Source organism: Alligator sinensis, unplaced genomic scaffold, assembly GCF_000455745.1.
Source record: "Alligator sinensis unplaced genomic scaffold, ASM45574v1 scaffold289_1, whole genome shotgun sequence".
Taxonomy (NCBI): Eukaryota; Metazoa; Chordata; order Crocodylia; family Alligatoridae; genus Alligator; species Alligator sinensis.
The window spans coordinates 4,473,412-4,494,979 of record NW_005841881.1 but is presented as its reverse complement, the minus strand read 5'-3'; the positions used below and the strand labels follow the sequence as shown (position 1 = coordinate 4,494,979).

Here is a 21,568-nt window from a genome sequence, read left to right as displayed (position 1 = left end):
ACTACCAGCAGCTCACTGCTTCAGGAACAAGCTGTAGAGTTCAGACAATAGCTATGTCTGTGGGAGAGTTAACACAGGACTTTGCCATTTTGGCAGACATCTTACCAACTGCGTGGCATGCAGTGTCTTGAGGCTTGCTGCTTTTCCAGTGAAGAAAACAGCTTCCCCACATAAAATATGCACTACAATATCAGAGTGCTGATTTTGTAGGGAAAGGTGCATGTTATATCTGAGAACGTATGGTAAAATGCAAAGAAATCTCCCTGCAGCCAAAATTTGATAATTAAAAAAAATCACTTTTTTAATGTTGCCATCACTGAAATTTAGAAAAAGCAGAATGCAATCTTCTCTGGTTTCCTTTATATAATATACTTCTGATAAAAGTGGTGACCATTGAACTCAAATCTTGTATTTTCTTTGTTGACTTACATGTAGATCTTACCAAAATTCTCTAAAGAAAAAGGCAGTATATTTTAAGATGGGCAAATACCCTTTGCATTATATTTTGTATTTCCTTATTCTCAATTGCATTAGCAGATTACTGTAGGCAGCTTGAATTCTGCAAGGACTCAGAGAGGCTGACTAACTTCAGTCCAAATATTTTTATGCTAAGGGTCTGTCCTGTCACAGTGTTCTGCAACTGCCATTAACCTCAGTGAGATATGACAGTACCCCTCACCTTACAGGGTTGGGTCCTTACCGTAAATTTTGTGATTACAAGAGAAATATTGGTTGAGCAGTATTAGTCCATTTAACAGTATTTGTAGAGCAGTATTAATCCATTAGTCCATTTACTTTACTCACTTAGGAAGGCAAAGTAGGTATGTCTCTTGATCTGTAGAGATTTACAGAACATTTCACTCCAACCAACCAGTAAAGAGAGGTTGAAATTAAGGCATATAGAAAATGCTCATTGAGTCTCAACTGGTTCCCCTAGAAATTTGTGAGATGCAAGTATAACAAATAAAGTTTAACACTAAAAAGTGTATAATTTTGTTTTGGTGACTTCATTTGGTAAATGGATAAAGTCCCTTTAACACTAAAGATAGTGATTGCCTCACTTTTCTTAAAACAGATGCATGTCTGATTCTATGATATACCTCGTGTGCTTGAGAAATTTGTCTTTGTTCTGTTTATTTAGTCTTTTGGTTTTGAATGGAGTCCTTTATTTTATGCCATTGCTTCTCCAAGTCTGAGCTTCAAAGCATGCCAAGGCATTTCCATTTGTAAACCTTCTGAAGTCTTGAACTGGGGTTTGCCATTCTGTGGATGATGATGCTTTGTTAAAAGACAATCACATGAGAGCATGGGGTCTAAGCCAGACAGTGTCTGAGAACTCAGGCACACTCTACCCCTGAGTGTGTTTGAGCTAGAATGATATAGGTATGCTTTTGCTGAAGTGAAAGAAAATTCAGTCAGAGCTATTTGCATTATGCACAGTGTGACACGTGATAGAATATAGCTTTGTTCCACCACTTCAAGAGATGTATCCTTTTTAAAAAACATAGTTACTATTTAGTGAAATGAATTAATAGCAGTTCACCCCACCACCCAGCTATTCACTCACCCACTCATTCATCTGTTTCCTAATGTATCAAGAAAGTCCTATGTCAGAAGACCACGTAAAGATGATGGGTAAAAGGGAAGATAGTTAGCTGTCAAAATGAAATTTGATGAATGGAGGGATAGATAGATTGGTAAAAGAGGCAATATATACAGTAGCTGTCTGCAAGGTGTAAATGATTGGCACAAATGAGGTAAGCTTAAATAATTTGCAATTAGCATGGTTTTTAATACCATAGATTTGGCATTGGTTTGGTACCCCTGGCATATTACTCAGAATGAAAATGTAAATCATTCTTGAAGAACTAATATAATAGAAATTCTGCTGAAAATGAACCACATTTATATTATTTCTTAATTTTTTAATTTATACATTGGAATTAAAAAATATCCTACAAAGAGTGCCCGTTCTTACAAAATCTCATCATGTGAGTAGACCCAAGGATGCCAAAATATTTAATACTGCTACCTTTACTGTTATAATTACGTGTGTGTAGAAAATGAAGGGTTAGTCCTAACCGCCTTGATATAAATATCCATAACAAGACAAAAGTTGGGTGGTTGGATGCATTTGAGCCTCTTAGTGCTCAGGTATTTGGTGAGTTACAATAGAGAAGGTTATGCACACAGGAAATTGTCCTGTTTGTGAAATAAGTATTATAATAGCAAGAAGCACTCCAACAGAAGGACTGATCCTGGAAACCCTTACTTACGCAAATAGTTCTTAGTCAGAAGAGGAAACTCACTGATTTAAATTACCTAAAAGCAGGAAATGCTTGTGTGAACTGGGGTTTGCAAAACTGGGTCCCAAATCTGATTTAGCATTGTGCAGCAGAAACTGTCTCCTAAGCTCTCACTACTGTTTTCAGCTAGGGGAGAGCCTTTGTAAAAATGTTATCCTTTGAGGATAAAAATCAGAAAGAGGTACCAAACATATTTTTACAGAGACTTAAGAATGTGAGCTCTGTAAGGGAATTACCAAACAATTTGAAAACTTACATATTTGCCAGCCTCACCCCCCCCCCCCCCCCCCACCATGCACACGCACACACTCACTCCAATTAATAACTAGACCATTGTCGTCTTTCACTTGGCCATGGAAAAAATGACCCAAGTCCACAAAAAGAACCCAAGTCTACAACCCTTGCTTGCAGAGTATCACTTACTCATATGAGTAGTCCCTTTGGAGTCAGTAGGGTTATTTGTATGAGTAAGTTATGCTGAGCACTAATGAAGATTGTTGATTCAAGTCATAGAAGAAATGGTGGAGGGGGTAGTTCTGATATAGCACTAGGACTGTACACATTTCCTCTCTTGAACAAATTTCTTTCATTTCATTCACTTTTTTTCTGCTGTCTTCATTCAACTATGTGCATCTCATAGCAGAGTTGTAGGTTAGGGGTGAGTCCTCAGAGATAAATCCCACAAGTGATTGTCCTTTTAGCAAACACAGCTTTAGCACCAGTGCTGTGTTCAGTAGTAACTGTGTAATGTGGTGCATGCACTGTCTTCAGTTCTTGGACTTGAAGAACTTGTTATTCAAGAGGGGAAAAACAATAAAGTTCCACTTTCCTGGAATGGGGCCACCTCCCTAGGATAGGTTATCTTAAAACATTAGAGGATAGAAAGGAGGTGTGGAGATGTGATGACTCTTTAATGTTACATCTGAGCAGAGGTGTCCCATGTAGCTGGGAGGACTTGTTATGAGTTAAAGGGAGACCAGTGATGAGTGCAGCAAACTTCCTTTGCTAAAGCCAGAGAGAGCACTCATTTCTCTTCCCTCCCTGGCTTGGAGAGTTCAACTTTTATTCACCACTCCAAGGGGCAGGAGGAGCTAGAAGAACTGAAGAAAGCAGGTTGAGAGGGAACAACACCTGACAGGAAAGGAAAAGGTCTTCCCTATGTGCCATTGCTGTGGTCTGATCAGACATATTGCCAGCCCCCACCTTCCTTCAGGTTGAGGGACAAGGAATAAAGGAAACCCCTTTAGAGAGACAAGGGGAAACAGCAATGACTGCTTCCTTAAGAGCAAATCCCTCCATTTCAGAGGAAAAAGATCACAAGAGTAGCAAGACAGCCCTTATCAACTTCCTCTCCCTCACCTGGTACTACCATGTAAGGGAAAGGGAAAGGGAATGGGAGAGTGTGACACCAAAGGGAAATCAGTGAAGAAGGGAGGAGAAATGGACAAGATATAGGCCGGGGGAGAAGGGAAAACAATCGCCAAGAGACTCATGGGAAAAATTGAAACACTCAGGGTCTGGGTAGAGCAATGTAAAATCAGGAGGCTGGGGGGAAAAAATCCCCTCAGGAGACCTGGTCAGTCACAAGGCTTTAAGCTGCTTTACAGAAGCTTTGATGCCAAAAGCATGCTACCATTTGCCCTAACATGCAGTGAAAGAAGAGACTTGCTTAAGAGAGCTGAATATTGATGGGAGATACAAGCAGGCGCCCAGTATCCTTAGAGATAGCAGAGGGGATAAACTACTTAGATTTTGCACAGTGTGGGGCCCTGTTTTCATTTTTTAGCTGGTTCTGGTTTAATGGGACAAAAGTTCTCCCCTGGTAAATTTTAAAACCTCCTGAAATGCAAGAAATTGCACCAGGAGTTTCATGATTTTTCAGAGGTATGATGTGCTACTCTCTCCATTTTTTACTTTTTTTGCTTTTCATCAATACAAAGCCTCCATCCTGGTCAAGTTTAAATGTTGGCATTTTTAGGTATGTGTGTGAGGAGCGCTAGGGAGGTGCGCCCCACCCCCCACCTTTCCATATGTCACACAGACGCATACACTTTTGCTTGGCTAGCTAGGGCCCTCCTTGGGGACAGAAACTCCTTTCAGATACATTTCTTCTCTTGTCCCCATTCTCTTTCCCATGGTTCATCCTGTCACCATAAGATGATGCAACACCGCATCACCACTTGACTTCGAGACCCGTCACGACGACCACCAAAATTGGTGAGCTCCCCCTCCTATTTTGATCTGCTTTAACCACTGGCTGTGAGGGAATGATTAGTGGGAGACAGGCTCTGCTCTACTACACGGTGGTATTCCACACTACTTATCAGGGTGGACTAGAGAAAGAGGGACATGAGTGGTGAGTAGAGGAAATGGGATGGTGTAATACTGCAAATATTGTAAAAATGGATGGCAAAGGGGTAAGAGAACTGAATAATCTAGTAAAGAATGGTTTGACTCTGCTTTGATTAGCCTGAATTCTGGTCACTTTGGTTCCCTGTTAATCCAGTAGATCCATTGACATACTCTAAAACTTTGGACAGAGAGAAAAATACTGTCCATTTTCTTTGCAGTGAGAAGAATCATTAATACTTTCAATTAATTGGTCTAGGGTAGTTTGGGAAAGCAGGCAGTACTTGAGTCATTCTGGGCTGGGGGTGACTTGACTGCTCTGTGGGAAAAAGACAACTGGCTGATGTTTCCAGGGTATATTCCATCTTCACACATGACCCAATTTATGGGCTCCTGTAGACATGCAGGGAGCCAGCTCCAACACTCTGGAAATCCAGTGTGTCGGAGCAGACTCAATTAATGAAGTCTGCTGGAGCACAGAAATAAAAGTGCTCCTAGCAGACTCTATCATCATGTGTATCAGCATCCCCGCACTGGAAAATGGCAGGGCGGGGGCAGTGCTTTAGTGACCTTTAGTTCAAAGTGCCCTGCTGCAATTTTTCAGTGTGGGGGACATTGATACATGTGATGCTTGGGTGCTTTTAATTAGCGTGGCTTTTACACACCTTCCAGAGCACGTGTAAAAATGCCCTTTGTGACTTTGGCTAAGTTACTTAACCTGTCTTTGCTTTAGTTTTGCTGCCTGTAAAATGAGTTTCACGTGTAACTTTTCCATGGTGGGCACAATGAAGAATAATCACCTTTTACTATTTTAAGAGCCTTGTTTCTTATTACATTAGAAATGTTCATATTTGGAATTTTTGGAGGTTTGGGGTTTCTTGCCTTCCCCCTTTGCTAATTTCCAGGTCACATTCTCTTACTTGAAGCTTTTTTACATTCCCCAAGATGCCCATGGATCACACTGTTCTTATAGTTTATCTTTCTTTTACTGCCTATTCTCAGAATCTCCAAAAGTTAATTCCTCCCTTTTTACCTGTCAGTGTTCAGACTATTTTTCCATGTATATTGGGTTAAGCCTTGAGAAGGGTTAGGATCCAGGTTGCTTTGCATCCCCCAAAGCCACTAGAGGGAAGTAACTGTACATGAAAATTTTATTTGTAATTAAAAATAGACCCAAATTGCAAAATTTGGATCTGATTTCTGTATTTGGATCAAAACTTCCTCATGGTTCAATTGTGGGTTGAAGTGAGAATTTCAGGATCCAGTGTTCATTTGTTCAGGACTACCTCTACCATTAATTAGTCTAAAACAGGAATTTGCTACACTGTTTCTACTACTTAACCTCCACAACTAGGGAACCTGCATTCATCTTCAGTCTGTTCTTGTTAGGACTCAGTTCAAGGTAAGAAATTGCAGAAAATTTCTGGCAATATTTTTCCCCCCCCCCCCCCCCCTTCACTAGGACGACAGTTAACGATCTTCAACACCCAGGCGCAAATAGCCATTGGAGGGAAGGACAGAGGACGTCTCTTTCAAGGCCAGCTCTCCGGTCTCTATTACAATGGTTTGAAAGTTCTGAATATGGCAGCAGAGAACAACCCCAACATTAAAATTAATGGAAGTGTCCGGCTCGTTGGAGAAGTCCCATCCATCTTGGGAACAACACCCACAACCTCCATGCCACCAGAAATGTCTACCACAGTGATGGAAACCACCACTACCATGGCTACCACTACAACCCGAAAAAACCGCTCCCCACCTAGCATCCAGGTGAGCCATTTCTTCTTCTCCATTTGTTTGGGTTCTGGTTTGTACTTTAATTGTTAGTTGATTGATTTGGTAAGCCTCTTTGGTCGCATTCTCAGATGAATTGTACTCCACAAAATGGTAGGTTTTAATAAGACTGTGTACGGTACAAATCAGCACAGAATGTGATGCTTTTATGGTTTAAACAAGCAGAAATGGGTGCATTTTTACTGCACGTGTGTTTAATAATAGGGTTAAATTCTGTTCTCATACCAGCACAACTGAATGTTTACCAGTGACGTTGCACCATGAGAACAGGATTTGGACCACATTGTTTTCAAGTTTTGATAGATGTGGAAAAAATTATCACTAGGGTGTTTCAATGACAGCCTAATGAGAAGCGTGTAGATTATTATTATTATTATTATTATTATTATTATTCCATATATTTCTGCAATGGTGAGGTTCTTAATGGGGGAAAAGACAATGGAGCATAGCTTTCAGGGTGAGCCATTTTTCCTTTTGATGTTATAGCTTTCTCTTAGATAATGCTATAGGAGCTCTGTCAGATCCATTTAATCCAAAATGTATATGTTCCCAAAATACTTTATCCAAAATATGTGATCAGCAGAAAAGAACTCTTGTGTATGATATTTTTATTGGACTAACTGTATGGTTGGGATAGACCTAGGCAAACTTTTGAGTGCCACACTACCCTTCAGGATTTTCCACTGGACTTGAATTTAAAAATGCTGGTGTAAATAGATTTAGCTGTGCAGATGTAATTATGTTTGTAACATTAAAAATTGCAATGGTTTTATGTGAAAGCTTGGATATGAAATTGTTCAGAAACTAACCATCTGATCAACATTCATGGGGTATAAGAACACAATAATATTACTGAGAGTTAAGCTGTGGTGTGAACTACAGCCTGTCAGCTATTCTGTAGCAACTACTCACATGCATGCTCTTATCCCATAGTAAATTGAGGTAGTTTATTCCTCACTGAAACTGTGATAAGGTACCTCAAATTTACTGTGAAGTAAGAGTGTTAGCAGTTACTATGGAGTAGTTAATGAAGAGTGAGTTGAGACCCTAGCTTGCCTTTCAGTAACTTGAGTACCTTATAGCCATGGCCTACATATAATAAAAAGTAAAGTGCAAATAATGGATGTTAACACTGAAATGTGAAATAGATCCCATTAATTATTTCCATTCCTTTAGGCTATGACTATGATAGTAACAAAAGCAAAATAATCAGTTTTATAATAGATGAGGGGCCAGACCTTTAGCAGATAGACATTAAATGTGTTCATTGAACTCAGTTGGCTGACACCTACTTACATCAGCTGAGAATTTGGCCAGTGAGTTTTAACCCTAAACAAAAGAGATAGGAAAAGTTGTGTCGCTGCTTAAAAAAGAAATATTTTAAAGTGAGTCCACTTGCCTCCTTGACACAAATTTTCTTGGTCATACATATTCTTGACTTTTGCAATGAACAGGTTCAATGAAATCCTGACAAAATTAATAATATAACATCTTATGATTTCTCTAACTGATTGAGGTTTCATCAGTGCCTTGTTATTCTTTTGCCTACATTTTCTGTCTCTATATTTTTCATCTAATCTTGTTCATGCATGATGTGAAAACACAGAACTTTACTTCACTCTGGGGGAGGTATTTATTATTGCAGTGGAAATTGCTCCTGTTTAGTTGAAGTAATTAAACCCAAACTAGGGCTTAACACTACGCTCCCCCATTGACAGTTTGTAAATTCCAGTCAACAGTAGGATTCTTGAGTTATTACCCTGAAAGACTGGTGCATGAATTATAATTGTCAACAACATGAGGAGAAATACCCCAGGACTTGGGGTCTGTCAGATATTGTGAGAGAGTTACAACTCACTTCTCTGACTGTTAGAAGAATTTTAAAGAAATGTCTTGCCCAGGGAAGTAAATTCCATAGGCCAAATACTGCTGTTACACAATACTACAGTGGAGGAGATCTGCCATAATGTATGGGACTCGGTGTATCTACATGTGCACTTTACTTCAGAGTAAACTAATTGCCTTTGCAGCAAAGCATCACAGTCTATACATGTGCCAGTATTAGGATGCAGTAAACAAATTAAATCCTCCATAGGATAGTACTGTCAATTCTATCATATGGCAGAGTAATTAAGTGCGACTGAATGCACGTGTAACTTGTGATCATGGGTATAAATTGCACCCAGGTAGCCCAGGCAGCAGGGGGCCAAGCTCCTGCCTAGCCACACAGCTCTGCAGTTCTAGGACTCTTGCGCCCCAGACAGCCCCTCTGCTGCTCAGTGCTGCCATCCAGACCCTGGGACTGACCCCCCAAGGCTGATGCCAGCCTGAGGCTACTCCACCCTGGCTCAAAGTGCTGATGTTCCAGGTGCATGTGTAGATGCTGCACCTGGGAGCAGTGTACGCTGGCGCGAACTGTTCCAGAGTTTATTATATCACCTTAATTTCACACGTAGATGCACCAAGTGGAATTAAACTTATTTATGTCAATGTAACTGAGAATAGAATTGGACCACTTGTGGTTTTCTAGAACTGGAAATGATCACTTGAAGAAGAAATCTCGCACAAAGCTTTCTGCGTACTCTATATGGCACTTCACTAGACCAGTCAAGACCGCTGTGTGCTGAAAAGGCAGCAAAGAGATATAATAAAGTGTAGAAGAGCCTCTAAAAACATGGTTAGAGCAATGATTTCCTGGATACACACGCACCACAACAAATGGCCTCATCTCTGCTGATATTAAAGCAATAACTCTTGACACTTCACTCTACCCACTGAAAGGAAGATAAAAGTCAATATGTACCTCCATTACAACTTTCTGCATTTCAAGAGCAGACCAGTTTATTGCTGTCATGGTACAAGATGACTCTCCTTTCTTCCCCACTCTCTTGGCAGAGTTGTTTGACTGTCAGCTTCAGTTGTATTATGTTGTGTGGTTGAGATAGAAAGAAATTATCCTTTTCTCTTTAGGCAGCAATATGAGCTGTGGTTTTTAGATGCCTAGTTATAATTGTGACTTACAGTACTCAACATGGATGCTGTCAAATTTGGTACCACTACTTCTAACTGAAGATCTAAGAAATGGGGGACATCTAATAGATCAAATTTATTCCTCAGACACCATAAGATACAGCCAGCTGAGTATAATAGCACTCTGTTATTACTTTCTACTGCCTACCTTTAACAACATAAGAAATAAGAACTGCCATTTACCTGGTCGCTCTAGGTCCAGCTTGCCTAGTCTCCTGTGACCACCAGCGGGTGCCTACAGTTCCCTGTGCCTGCTGCTGGAGCTTCTGTGCCCGGGAGCAGCAGGAGCCTGATGAGCTTGCACAAATTCCTGGTCTCTCTACCACCACCTCCCGGCTTAGACCTACATCCCCACTCCTCTGTTGGGGGCAGGGGAGGCCTCCTGCCTCACCAGCTACCACCTGCTGCTGCAGCTGGCTGTATCAAAAGGGGACCCCACAACGCCAGTGGCCCCACAATACCATCTACGTTCCTGTTAGTGGCTCCAGCAGCTCCCCTGTGTTTAACCTCCTGCGATGAATCCTGTGCTCCACTCCCCCTCTTCTGGTGTCTTCTTTATGGCTGAGTAAGCAAGCGGTGTGCTTTCCCCCTCCCTCTTGTGCATGTTCTTATATGTCTTTTTGTGTTTAACCCCCAGCCCCTCACATGCATGCCACTCCCCCACACAGCCCCCACACCTAGTGCAGCTGGAGGAGGAACCCTGGATCCCCCCACATCAAGCCACTCTCTTCCACTTAGGCAGTGAGGGAGTACATATCTTCCCCTTCTCCAACTGCACCTGGCCCCTTCTCACCTAGCCTCCCATGGCAGGACAAAAGTCCCCTGAGAGTGCTGCCATGCTGGTGGCCCCCAACCAGGTGACAGCCAATGAGCTGGGGCAGACCTCGCAGAGACAGATGGCTCCCCTGCACCAATCTTCCCCCAAACCCAATCAGGGCAGGGGAAAAGGCAAGGGGCTCCTTCTCGTCCACAGGGAAAGGTAAAGGGCCTACGAACAAAGCCAAACTAGCACCTGCAGGGACCAGCGACACCTCTTTAGAGGTACCCCACTCACTGTGTCTTCCCTCAGCTGCAAGCCTGGCTTTTTAGCTCAGCAGCCAGAGTGATGCCCAGGTGTCATGAAGGAAACCTGCCACCTCAGAGCCTGGGCCCTCCATCGCCTCTGCCTACACTACCTCAGGCAACCTGGGCCCCCTCCTTGTCATCAGTAGGCACCATGGGGCGCGCTACAACATACCTGAGAAAAGGCCACGTCCCTTTGAAACATATGTGCAGGTGCTCACTCGGGCAATGAGGGTCCTAAAGATCATGGTAGCCTCCAGATACTATGGCAAGGGTGCCTTCTACCTTGCCATAGAGGGCGCCATGCAGGAGGCAGTGGAGAATGGGCTGACAGTGGGGGGCGAGCATATCCCCCTTGAGTTCCTGGAAGAGCTGGGCACCTGGGTGGTCCTCAGCCCCATCCTCCCCTGCATCACAAACTGGGCCCTCATGCCTTTTTCTGCAGGGCCTGGGGAGAGTCCTCTCCCTCGTCACCACCTTCTCAGTGGGGTGCCAGGACCCCAGCCTCTGCCAGATCCAATCATTCCACCACCAAGTCACCATCCGGCTGGTGTTGGGGATGGAGACGGGGGGACCTTTACTGTCCCTTTCCAGGGGCCCCCCAAATGGGTCTTCTACTCAGTGGGGAAGGTGAGGCGCTTCCAGTGCCAGGCGCTGGAGCACCTCTGCCACAAGTGCCCCCTCAGTCAGCAGCAGGGGACACTGCAGGCCCCTGCTAAAGAGAGGGGTGCCATCACCAGCAGCACCTTTGGTACCCCAGCTCTGACATCCAGCACTCCACATAAGCTCAGGGGTCCTGTGCCATAGCCACCCAGAGCAAAGCAAAGCGTAAGGGCCAGGTGCAGCTCAAGTCCTCTGATATAGAGAAGGTCCCTCTCCCACCATCTAAGAGTGGGCTGACATTGACATCATGCCTACCACCTCCTGAGTTGCACCAGAAATCTCACTTCTGGAAAAAATGAAAAAAATAGCCATCACCACCAAAGAGGAGGGCCCAGCACGGCATGGCCATCCTGCAGTAGTGGAGCCCATAGAAGAGACCCCCAACTCCACCAACTGCAACCAGCCCCACACCACTGCAGGCACTGGGGCCCCACCCTCAGCTGCTTCTGCGGGGTGGATCTGATGGAAGAGCCCTCCCCTTCTGGAGGTAGAGGAGGGGGAAACACCCACCCCACCTGGTGACCAAGAGGAGCCGGCTGAACCACAGAAGGACAGCAGGGAGTCTGTGATCTCCATAGAGCCCACAGACTTCTCTGCCCCTCAGAAGATGCAGCTTACCCTGCACCTCTTTGTGGATTTTGACCAAGTCCTCAACTCCGTGAGTACTCTGGTGGGTGAAGGCAAGGGGCATAAGCAGAACAATGCCAAAAAGGACCAGTGGGCCTTCAGCTTCCACAATGCCCTCTACACCTATAGGAGGATGGTGGGATTGTTGATGGCTGTTGTTGCCGCTCATGAAATCCCAGTCAAGCCTAACAGTAGCCCCCACCAGGGGGACCACAACAAGGCCCCAAGGTGCCCCCTGTCCCACCATCTCAGTAGGCAGGGAGATACCAAGCCAGTCCACCTCCAAGCAGTCTACCACCACTAGCTCTACATGCTCATGTTCTGCACAGTCCACCATCCTGTTCTTGCATCTAGCCCAGACAGCAAGTAGTGGGACATCCTAGGCAAAGTCAGGGACAGGGCTCCTTGGGCTGCTTGTACATGCCATGGGAGTTTCATAGTGCTTAGGTTCAGAAGGGACCTAAACAGATCATCAGGTCCGACCCCCTTCCCCAGGCAAAAACGAGTGCCGGGGTCATAACACCCCAGCCAAATATCTATCCAACCTCCCCTTGAAGACCCCCAAGATAGGAGAGAGCACCAGCTCCCTTGGGAGTCCATTCCAGAGCCTGGCATCCCTAACTGTAAAGTAATGTCTCCTGGTGTCCAGCCTGAAGCTTCTCTCTCACAATTTGTGGCCGTTATTCCTAGTAACCCCCGGTGGTGCCTGGGGGAACAGAGCCTCCCCCAATTCCCACTGGTCCCCCCCTGGTGAGTTTGTAAACAGTCACCAGATCCCCTCTCATCCTTCTCTTGTGGAGGGCCTGGCCTGCTGCCCCCTGACCGTGCAAGTGGCCCTCCTCTGGACCCTCTCAATGCTAGCCACATCCCTCTTGAAGTGCGGTGCCCAGAACTGGATACAGTACTCCAACTGCAGCCTGACCAATGCCCCATAGAAGGGAAGGATCACCTCCTTGGATCTGCTTGTGATGCATCTGTAGATGCACGACAAGATGCAGTTAGCCTTACTGACTGCTTCCTTGCACTGGCGGCTCACATTCATCCTGGGGTCAACAATGACTCCAAGCTCCCTTTCTGCCCCTGTGTTGTTAAGAAGGGTGTTCCCCAGCCTATGGGTGTGGTGGTGGTTCCTTCTCCCAAGATGCAGCACCTTACACTTCTCTGCATTGAATTCCATCCTTTTCTCATCTGCCCACTTCTGCAACCTCTCTAGATCTAGCTGGATTTTGTCTCTCCCCTTCAGCATGCCCACCTCACCCCACATCTTGGTGCCGTCAGTGAATTTGGACAGCGTGCTTTCCACACCCATATCCAGATCGCTGATAAAGATGTTGAACAGTACAGGCCCCAGGACCGAGCCCTGGGGGAATCCACTGCTCACATCCCTCCAAGTCGAAAATGACCCATCCACCACCACTGTCTGGGTGCGACCATCTAGCCAATTTGTTTAGTTCTCCCTAAATTGAAACAGTGGGTTTTTAAAAACACCACTTCAATTTAGGGAAAATTAAACCAAACGAAAACCCCATGGCATGTACATAAGGGTCGGGGCCCAATCGTTACCTGCCTCTTTGGCAGTGGGGGGAGGGGAGAGTGGACAGATGTCAAAGGTGTCCATAAAGCAAACCAGATACACACCTGTGGCAATGGCTCTGTGGAGGAGCTGCCAGCTGAGGCCTCCAGTGTCTTGTAGGATCAAGATAGAATATAGACTTGTCCACCAGGGACCTTTGTACATTTACATCTGATCCTACAAGTCACTGGAGACCTCAGCTGGCAGTTCCTCCACAGAGCCATTGCCACAGGTGTGTATCTGGTGTGCTTTACAGACACCCTTGACATCTGTCCCTTTTACCAACAGAGGGAAACCCTGGTGCATGTCTACCTCGAGTGCCGGGCTGTAGCTCCTCTTCCACCTCCTCCAGAACATCCTCACTCCCCTTCCTATTTTCTTTTTATTTGTCCCAAGAAATCAGTTGGTGTGTCCTCAGTAGCCTCCCTTATTAAAGGAGGCTTATTGTTTTTGATGATGGGCCTAAACCCATGACCCTATGGCCCATCAAATAGGCCTGTGTCATACAGTAGTGAAGAATGGATGCTGAAAGTGTTCAACTGGGGGACAGTGTGGGCACACCATAAATTAATGAAGAGGCATAACAGTAATTTCTGTTTTCTTTACAATTTGCTTCTTAATAATCCCTAACATTTTGTTTGCCTTTTTGGCAACTGCTAAGCACTGAGCTGATGTTTTCAGCAAACTGTCCACAATGAATTCCAGAACTCTTTCCTGTGTAGTAAAAGGTAATGTAGAGCCCATCATAGTGTAGATGTAGTTTGGGTTATTTTTGCTGGAGCCCATCACTTTACACTTATCTACATTGAATTGTGTCTGCCATGTAGGCCCCATCTACATATTACAGGTATTATGCGATTAACTGGTTAATTGCAAAATTACCTCGAGACCAGCTACATGTGCAAAGTAGCCATCGCACAATAAAAAAGCTCCAACCCGCTATAAACTTAGACCTCAAAAATGTGTACTAACTTTATGGTTGGTTGCTATCGAGCTTTAATGTGTACATGTAGTACAGCTCATCAGGGCTCCCAGCCACAGGGGTGCACCATGCCCAGAATAAAACCCCTGAGCCCTAGAGATTGCAGCAACTGTGATCCCCAGGTTCCGGAGGTTTCCTGCACCCCTGAGCCCTAGGGATTGTGACAGTCATAATTCCCATGGCTGCCATGATTTATAGGGCTGGGCTCTAGGGTGCAAGAAACTCCTGGGACCAGGTGATCATGGTGATTCTCTGGCCCCAGGGGTTTCCCTGTGGGGATCACACTATAGCTGTCCACCAGCCCTGGGGATTTCCCCACACCCCTTCCCACTCCTGGGGTGGGAAGGATTGCTCCTCTGACAATCTCCCCTGCCCTATGGTTTTTCCACACCCCTGGGGTGGGGAGAGCACCACAGCCGTGATCCTGCAGCCTGGAGGGTATGTGGGGCATTCCCACAGCTGGGAGCCTCTCAACTGGAGTTTGATGAATTCCCAGCCATGGGAACTTGGTTCTTACTGGTGCAGGAGAGCCCAGGATTGGGCTCCCCTTGAACTAGCAATAAGATGCGATGGCATGTAAAGTGCAGTCCCACAATTGTACCTCCTGCCATGCACATGTGCCACAGCAGGAAGCGCAACTATGTGAATTGCATATTTGATCCCATCACACCATTACCTGCACATGTAGAGGGAGCCTTAGCTGCCCGTTTGCTAAATGGTGCCAGATCCTTCTGTAGTTCCTTATAGTCTGCCTTTATCACTTTCAATAATTTGGTCTCATCTGAAAATTTGGCCACCATGTTACTTGCCCCATTTTCCATGTTACTTGCCACATTTTCCAGATTATTTATGAATGTGTTAAACAGCACCAGTACCAATACAGGTCTCTGAGGGAACCTGCTCTTTTTGGTTTTTGCATCCTGAAAACTGACCATTTATATTCATTCTTTGTTTTCTATCTTTAAGCCCTTTTCTCTATCGAATCAAGCTTAAGCTAATTGTCTTCATTTTGAGGTTCTTCTCAGGCTATATTTTCTTCATTTATCATTTCTTGTTCAGCACTAAAAAGTAAACTTCCATTTCCAATCAGTCCATGATGCCAATGTGTTTTGCTGAGTTGGAGAATTTCAAAAAGCACCTTTGTGCTTTCTGTAATGCTTGGGGGTTACTGTCCATAAACCATTTTATATTCTTCTTCAGATCCCTCCTTAAAAATCTCATTTGCCATGATGCCTACAAAGGTTAAGCTGTTGATGTTCTGACAACTACTGCCTATCAGGCTGACTAATCTTCTCCCTTTTCTCCATTTGTTTGCCAGTGTCCATCTGTTCTCATATCTTTACATTTAGACTGTAAGCAGTTTGGTTGATGGGCCATTCTTTTATCTTTTATGCTAGGGGTTCTCATCTATGACCAGTCAAGTACTCTAAATACTACCACAAATGTTTTAGTGTGTGTGCTTAATCTGAAGAGCCTGTAAAAGTGGGAAAGGGCTCTAAAATAATGTATACAACATGCGCGCACGCAAACTCACAGAAACACAGTTATGCTTCTCCCTCTGTTAAGGCCCAGATATGGGATGTAACATTGGACAAATATTCAGCATAATGGATATAGAAAAACAATATTACTGGATATGATTTTTTAGCATCAGTAATGTCAATAACTCTACCATTGAGATTTAGCACTTATAATTTTAATAATTTACGGCATTGAATGTAAGATCAGTGAAAACTGCGAGGTGTCTGAAGAGCAGTTTAGATTGTATGAGACTGTGGTTCTCCTTTGATACTGGTAGGTGGTTGGGGCATATGTGTGACTTAGCGAAGCCCTAAGGGAAGATGTCTTTCTCTCCTATAGCTGTGTTTTTCAGTTAATTGAAAACAAAAATGATAGAAAAGGATTCTTTTTATGTTTGTATGTTTCAAAGAATTTACTACAATGCTCTTATATCTCACTAACAAAGCTGTGTTTGTTGACTCTAAGTACACATGCTGTTTTGACCTTCTCAAGCACAGGTTTGTTCTGGATTCAAGCATAAATCTGTTCAGAAATGACATGTGTTGTATCAAATTACTCTTGCAAACCTCAGGCCCTGATACACCAGGCACTCTTATATTAACAATATTCTTTCTGGGAGTTTTCCTTTACCATAATACCGTGCAAAGGGCAGAAAGGCAAGCAGCTATTTTCTGCTTACAGTGAAATACAATGGAGCACAGGTTATTATTAGACAAGGGTCATAATGCTGTCCCATGTCAGGTGTCTATTTTCTAGCAGGCTGGATTTTAATTAGAAGTCTTTTTTTTCAATTGCTAAAGACCTTGAACTCCACTCGCCTGTGCTTCCTAATTGGACAAGACTCGACTTATGGCAGACCAATTTGGTGTTGTTTGGATAGGCTGCCTGAAAATGTGATGAGGTAGAGGAAGCTTTCCTTTTCTTGGATTTGCTGCCAGACCGGCTACTATAAAGCTGATATTGGCCAGCTCTGTGCTTATTTTGTGAGTCACCACTCAAAAGACCTTGTAAGAAGACTTCCATTTCTCTTCATTTGTGCTGTACTTTCTATCTGGCTCAGTTCTGGGGTCACTAGGAAAGCAAAGCAGTCATAAAGTCTTTACCCAAGCAAAGGTCCCCTTAAAGTCAACAACTGAGGTGTCATCAGACACGCAGGTTTTTTAGAGCTTGAAATGTTTCATTTAAAGCAACATGAGTTCAGTAATCTTTCATTGTCCTGGAGTAGTCAAGGCTGGATGCTTCATGGTCTGTCCTGTTAGAAGCTTTACTTTGGGATAATAAAATATTCTTTATTCCCCTCTCCCCCAGCATGTATTTATTTTGAAAGCATTGCAGTGGAAAAGTAGCACCAAAGGGATTAGGCCAATGGTTCCAACCCCTTTGGTATAATATAGGATGTGAATGTTTCCCTAATGTGTTGGGTTATATTATCTTTGGAGAAAGTAGCTGGGATATTAAAATAATTATTCATGATGTCTTTCAAATATGGTGGAAAATGCCATAGAAATGCCAGATACAGTATTGTAACATACTTGAGAAGGTTCTGAGTAATGGAAAGTGGGGAAAATTTCTGTTGTTCATGTCAAGAGTCCAGCAACCTTGGTTCAGGCTGGAGTAGGCTTCTCTGGTTCTTGGCATTTTACTCTAGCCAATAACAAACACAACTAATAGCCTTGATTCATATCCTTCCAAAATGTGCAGCTCTGAGGCTGGATCCTTTCCTACCATGTCTCACAAAGTAGAAAAGCACAGATGATTTGTCAGTCTAATTAGACCTTAACAGTCATCCAAGAAAAATACACCTCTTGCACTTGCACAGGTATTTTCTGTTTCCCTTTTAGATGATAATTTTTGGGAAAGGAAATTGGCCTCTAATTTACTCTTGGCTTTTTAGGAGTCTCTAGTGACATTTTCATCCCGAGACTGCAATCTTTTAATGAAAAAAAGGAAAAGAAAAAAAAGCTTTTGATGGGAATGATTTCATTGGCCCATTTGTAATGCATAAAATTATGCACCCTGCTTTTTGTTCATTCTTTCCTTGTCTTTCATGAATGCATTTTACATTGCAAAGAGACTAAAGCTTCCAAATCTTGCCCTTCTGTAATCATGGAATCATCTCTCTCCCTTGCCCATGCCCTCAGTGAATATATCAAGAGAGTTCTTTCATGACTGCAGTGAAATCCACAAAGCCTGGTTTCCTCATTCTAGATGATGTATTTCCCAAGCAAGCCAGATGTTTAGGGATTTGGGGCAGAGAAAGAAAGTAGTGGTTGAGAGTAAGAATCCAAATCTAGTCCAGAAAATGTCCATCCAGAATGATTTTCTATATGGATGAAAGAGGTTTTTTTACAGCAATAACAAGGGATCACTAAACACTTCATAATGTTATAGAGCTAGCTCCTCCTTGGGTGTAATATGGCAAATATTCAGCAATGAACTGTAATCCTATGCTATAATGTTAGAACAGGAAATTAATACAAACTTCTCCCAGTTTCAATTGAATAGCCACTTTGAAAGAAATAATTACACACCCTTTGGCCAGGACATCCAGATTAATGCTCCTACTCCTATACAAGTGTCAGGATTTTTTTTAATAGTTCTAAAAGATTAGGACCTTATTCTGACATCACCTTTAAAAATGACACTTGCAATGTTCCTTACACTGTGCTGGGTTATGTGTTCTGCACTTAGGAGAATGATACTGAGAAATTATTATTTCTGGGTTAAACATGGAAGCCCACCAATGCATGTACTAATTAGTCTTCATTATGCTGGAGGAACTGAACAAAGACTCATGTCTGTAATGAAGACTACTACTATATTAACATAGAAATGTTGCACTTAGAAACCAGACCTCTCTCTCCCTCTCTTTTCTTGTGTAAATCAGTAATACCTTATATGTGGGGTCCAGGTTCATGATTTCGGTAGAACTACTGAATAAAGGATCATAGTACTGCATAGATTCCACAAATTGCTGTGCATTATTTCTCAGTATATATTCTTATTCTTTGGATAGCCCAGTTTCAGATGGCGTCTCTTCACACTTCAAATGCTTAGCATGTGCGGGTTTTGTTGGTATCCACATTTTCTTTATACAGATAATTAGTAAAACGTTTGAGTCAGATTGGCTTATGCCTCCAAAAGCTAGCAAGATATCCAACCTCTTTAACCTGCAGGTGTGAAGTCCTTTGAGACTAGCAGCATGTATTGGAATACAGCTTTAATGTGATCTGCCAAATTCTGTTTTCAGTCTTACCAAGGAATATGTAACCTAGGATAGACTTTTCTCAGGGCATGAAGACAGGGACTTTCTAAATCTTTCAGGTTTAGATTATTTCTTGGTTTTGAGTTGCAGTTTTGATTCTTATGTAGCTGATGAAAGGTTAACATGTTCAGTGGAAACTTTCCCATGCCTCCCCCTTACTTTTATTTTTAGCCAGCCATCAGAAACAGATGCAAAAGATTGTCAAAAGATAAAGCTATTAGAAACAGGTAGGATCGATTTCCTAGGAAATGGGAAATGGCAGTCAGTGTGCACCTTTTTATGGGTAAAGATTCTCTTATTTAGGCACAGCTAGCCAGGAGCACTTGTAAATCTTGTGGGAACAATTTGGTTACTCCTTTCAAAATTTGGTTCAGATTATATATAGGAACTTTAGATAGATACTGTAGCTAAGTGTTATGAACAGGCACAAATTTGATCACTGGCCACATTGGCAGAATAGAAATAGAGTTTGTTGTTCTAAGGTGGTTGTACAACAACAGTAGATGACAAAAGACACAATACAGATTAAACATCTGCTTAGAAATAAATAGAGTAGAATCAACTATTACAGCTCAGATGTACTCAGAGAATTGGCTCACATTTTCTTAAGGCGCGTCTGCTCTGCTTGCTATTTATACACTTCAGGGAAATGACTGGAAGCTGCAGACATTGCCAGAAGACTTACAAGGCAGAAATTTCCATTTTGTTTTTTGACAAGACTGGCTGAGAGGTGGGGATGTGCCTCTTACCTTTCCCGGCTCTCATTTGAATGACTATGTGGAAATTAGAAACACATCTGAGCTGTTATGACAGACCCACTTTCTGAAACCATTTAATTAAAGCCTTGGGTTTTCTTTTGAGAGATGGTGCTGTTAGCTAATAAAAACAGAAGGATTCCCGCCAGTTTCTTTTTCATCTCTGAGATGAGATGTCACTGAATTGTGAGCCGTGTCTGCTGTACCAGGTTCTTGAACCTAGTGATTAATTGATTAAGGAAAGTGGCTCAATGAGACCTGGCTGATACATAAACCAAAGAAGTGGCAACCCTTTCTCTTCCCTTTTACATATCCTACAAGTGTGTTGGGTACAGTACACTGGGATCATAAAATCTTTTTACTCTCTCCCCAAACACGAGTGCTTATTTTAACAACATTGCAGTGGAAAAGTAGAACTGTGGGTTCTAATCTTTTCCATACTGCATAGGATACAAATCCTTCCCTTGCATATTTAAGTCACTGTGTCTTTGGTGCAAGTGAAATCCATCTTTTTTTAATTTGGTCTGGTAGGTGGTCATCCTTGAAATGGCTCAGCAGGTGGCAGTCTACTCTCACAGTCAGTAGTAACTTCTGTGCCCCACATTGGTGCTGCATTTCAGGCTTTACTTCCTTTTAGATGTGGTTGAAGAAATTGGTTTGGAGAGAGACGGAGTACTTTGTGGGTAGCATAAGGGACATTAGCTCCTTTACCTTGCCAGACACTGGTAGATTAATAGAAGGTATGAAGCAGACAAAGGGAAAAGGAAATTATGAGAACACTCTAATTATTGAGTAGGGCACAGAGAGGGAGAAGGAAGAATGAGGAATAAAATGCAGGGTAGGTTGAGACTCTGAAAGGCCTTCTGTATGAGGATGAAGGATGTGAATTTAATGTGGTTAGAGAGAGGAAGTCAACTGAAGGATTCAAAGATGAAGGGAGGCAGGAAGGTGTTGTTAAACAGATGTGTTTTGAGCAAACCAAAAGTGGAGGAGGCTCGTTACCCACACTGTTTTGTCGTACCTCTCTTCCAATTTCTCATGTTCAAATGCCTACTTTGGCAATGACATAGCTAAAGGAAAGAAAGACCTTATATACTGTACACCATCAGGGTTGCCAAACCACAATTTTTTTTTCATTGACACTCTTCAGACTTTTTACTGACAACTAAACTTCTTTTTTACTGACAAATGTTTTTACTGATACATGGTTTACATAATGTAAATGTAACTCTTCTGACAGGCTCTACCCTGCTTCCAGACCCCACTTAGATATGCTGGGTTCCAATTTAGAGGTGTAACACCAACCAAAGACGAATATATTTCCTCTGCTTGCGCTTGTAGGGAGGCAGTTAGATGGGCCAAAGCTACCATCGAGCTGAGGATGACATCCCAAGTAAAGGACAACAAGAAATTGTTTTTTAGATATATAGGGAGTAAAAGGAAGGCCCAGGGAGGAATAGGACCCCTGCTAAATGGGCAGAAACAATTGGTGACGGACAGGGGGGACAAGGCTGAACTCCTCAACGAGTTCTTTGCCTCAGCGTTCCTAAGCAAGGGGCGCGACAAGTCTCTCACTGGGGTTGTAGAGAGGCAGCAGCAAGGCGCCAGACTTCCATGCATAGACCCTGAGATGGTGCAGAG

At 43.2% G+C, this 21,568-nt stretch overlaps 1 protein-coding gene across 1 annotated transcript in view; it reads left to right on the top strand.

Moving 5' to 3' along the window:
• The window catches only part of LOC102380381 (neurexin-3-beta), a gene marked incomplete at its 5' end in the record, with an annotated part of 196,753 nt that overhangs the window by 29,817 nt on the left and 145,368 nt on the right, over positions 1-21,568 (top strand). Inside the window, 2 exons of the mRNA XM_025196584.1 lie at positions 4,464-4,523; positions 6,118-6,425. Of these exons, the coding sequence (XP_025052369.1) occupies positions 4,464-4,523; positions 6,118-6,425 (368 nt within the window). The remainder of the gene's footprint in view (positions 1-4,463; positions 4,524-6,117; positions 6,426-21,568) is intronic.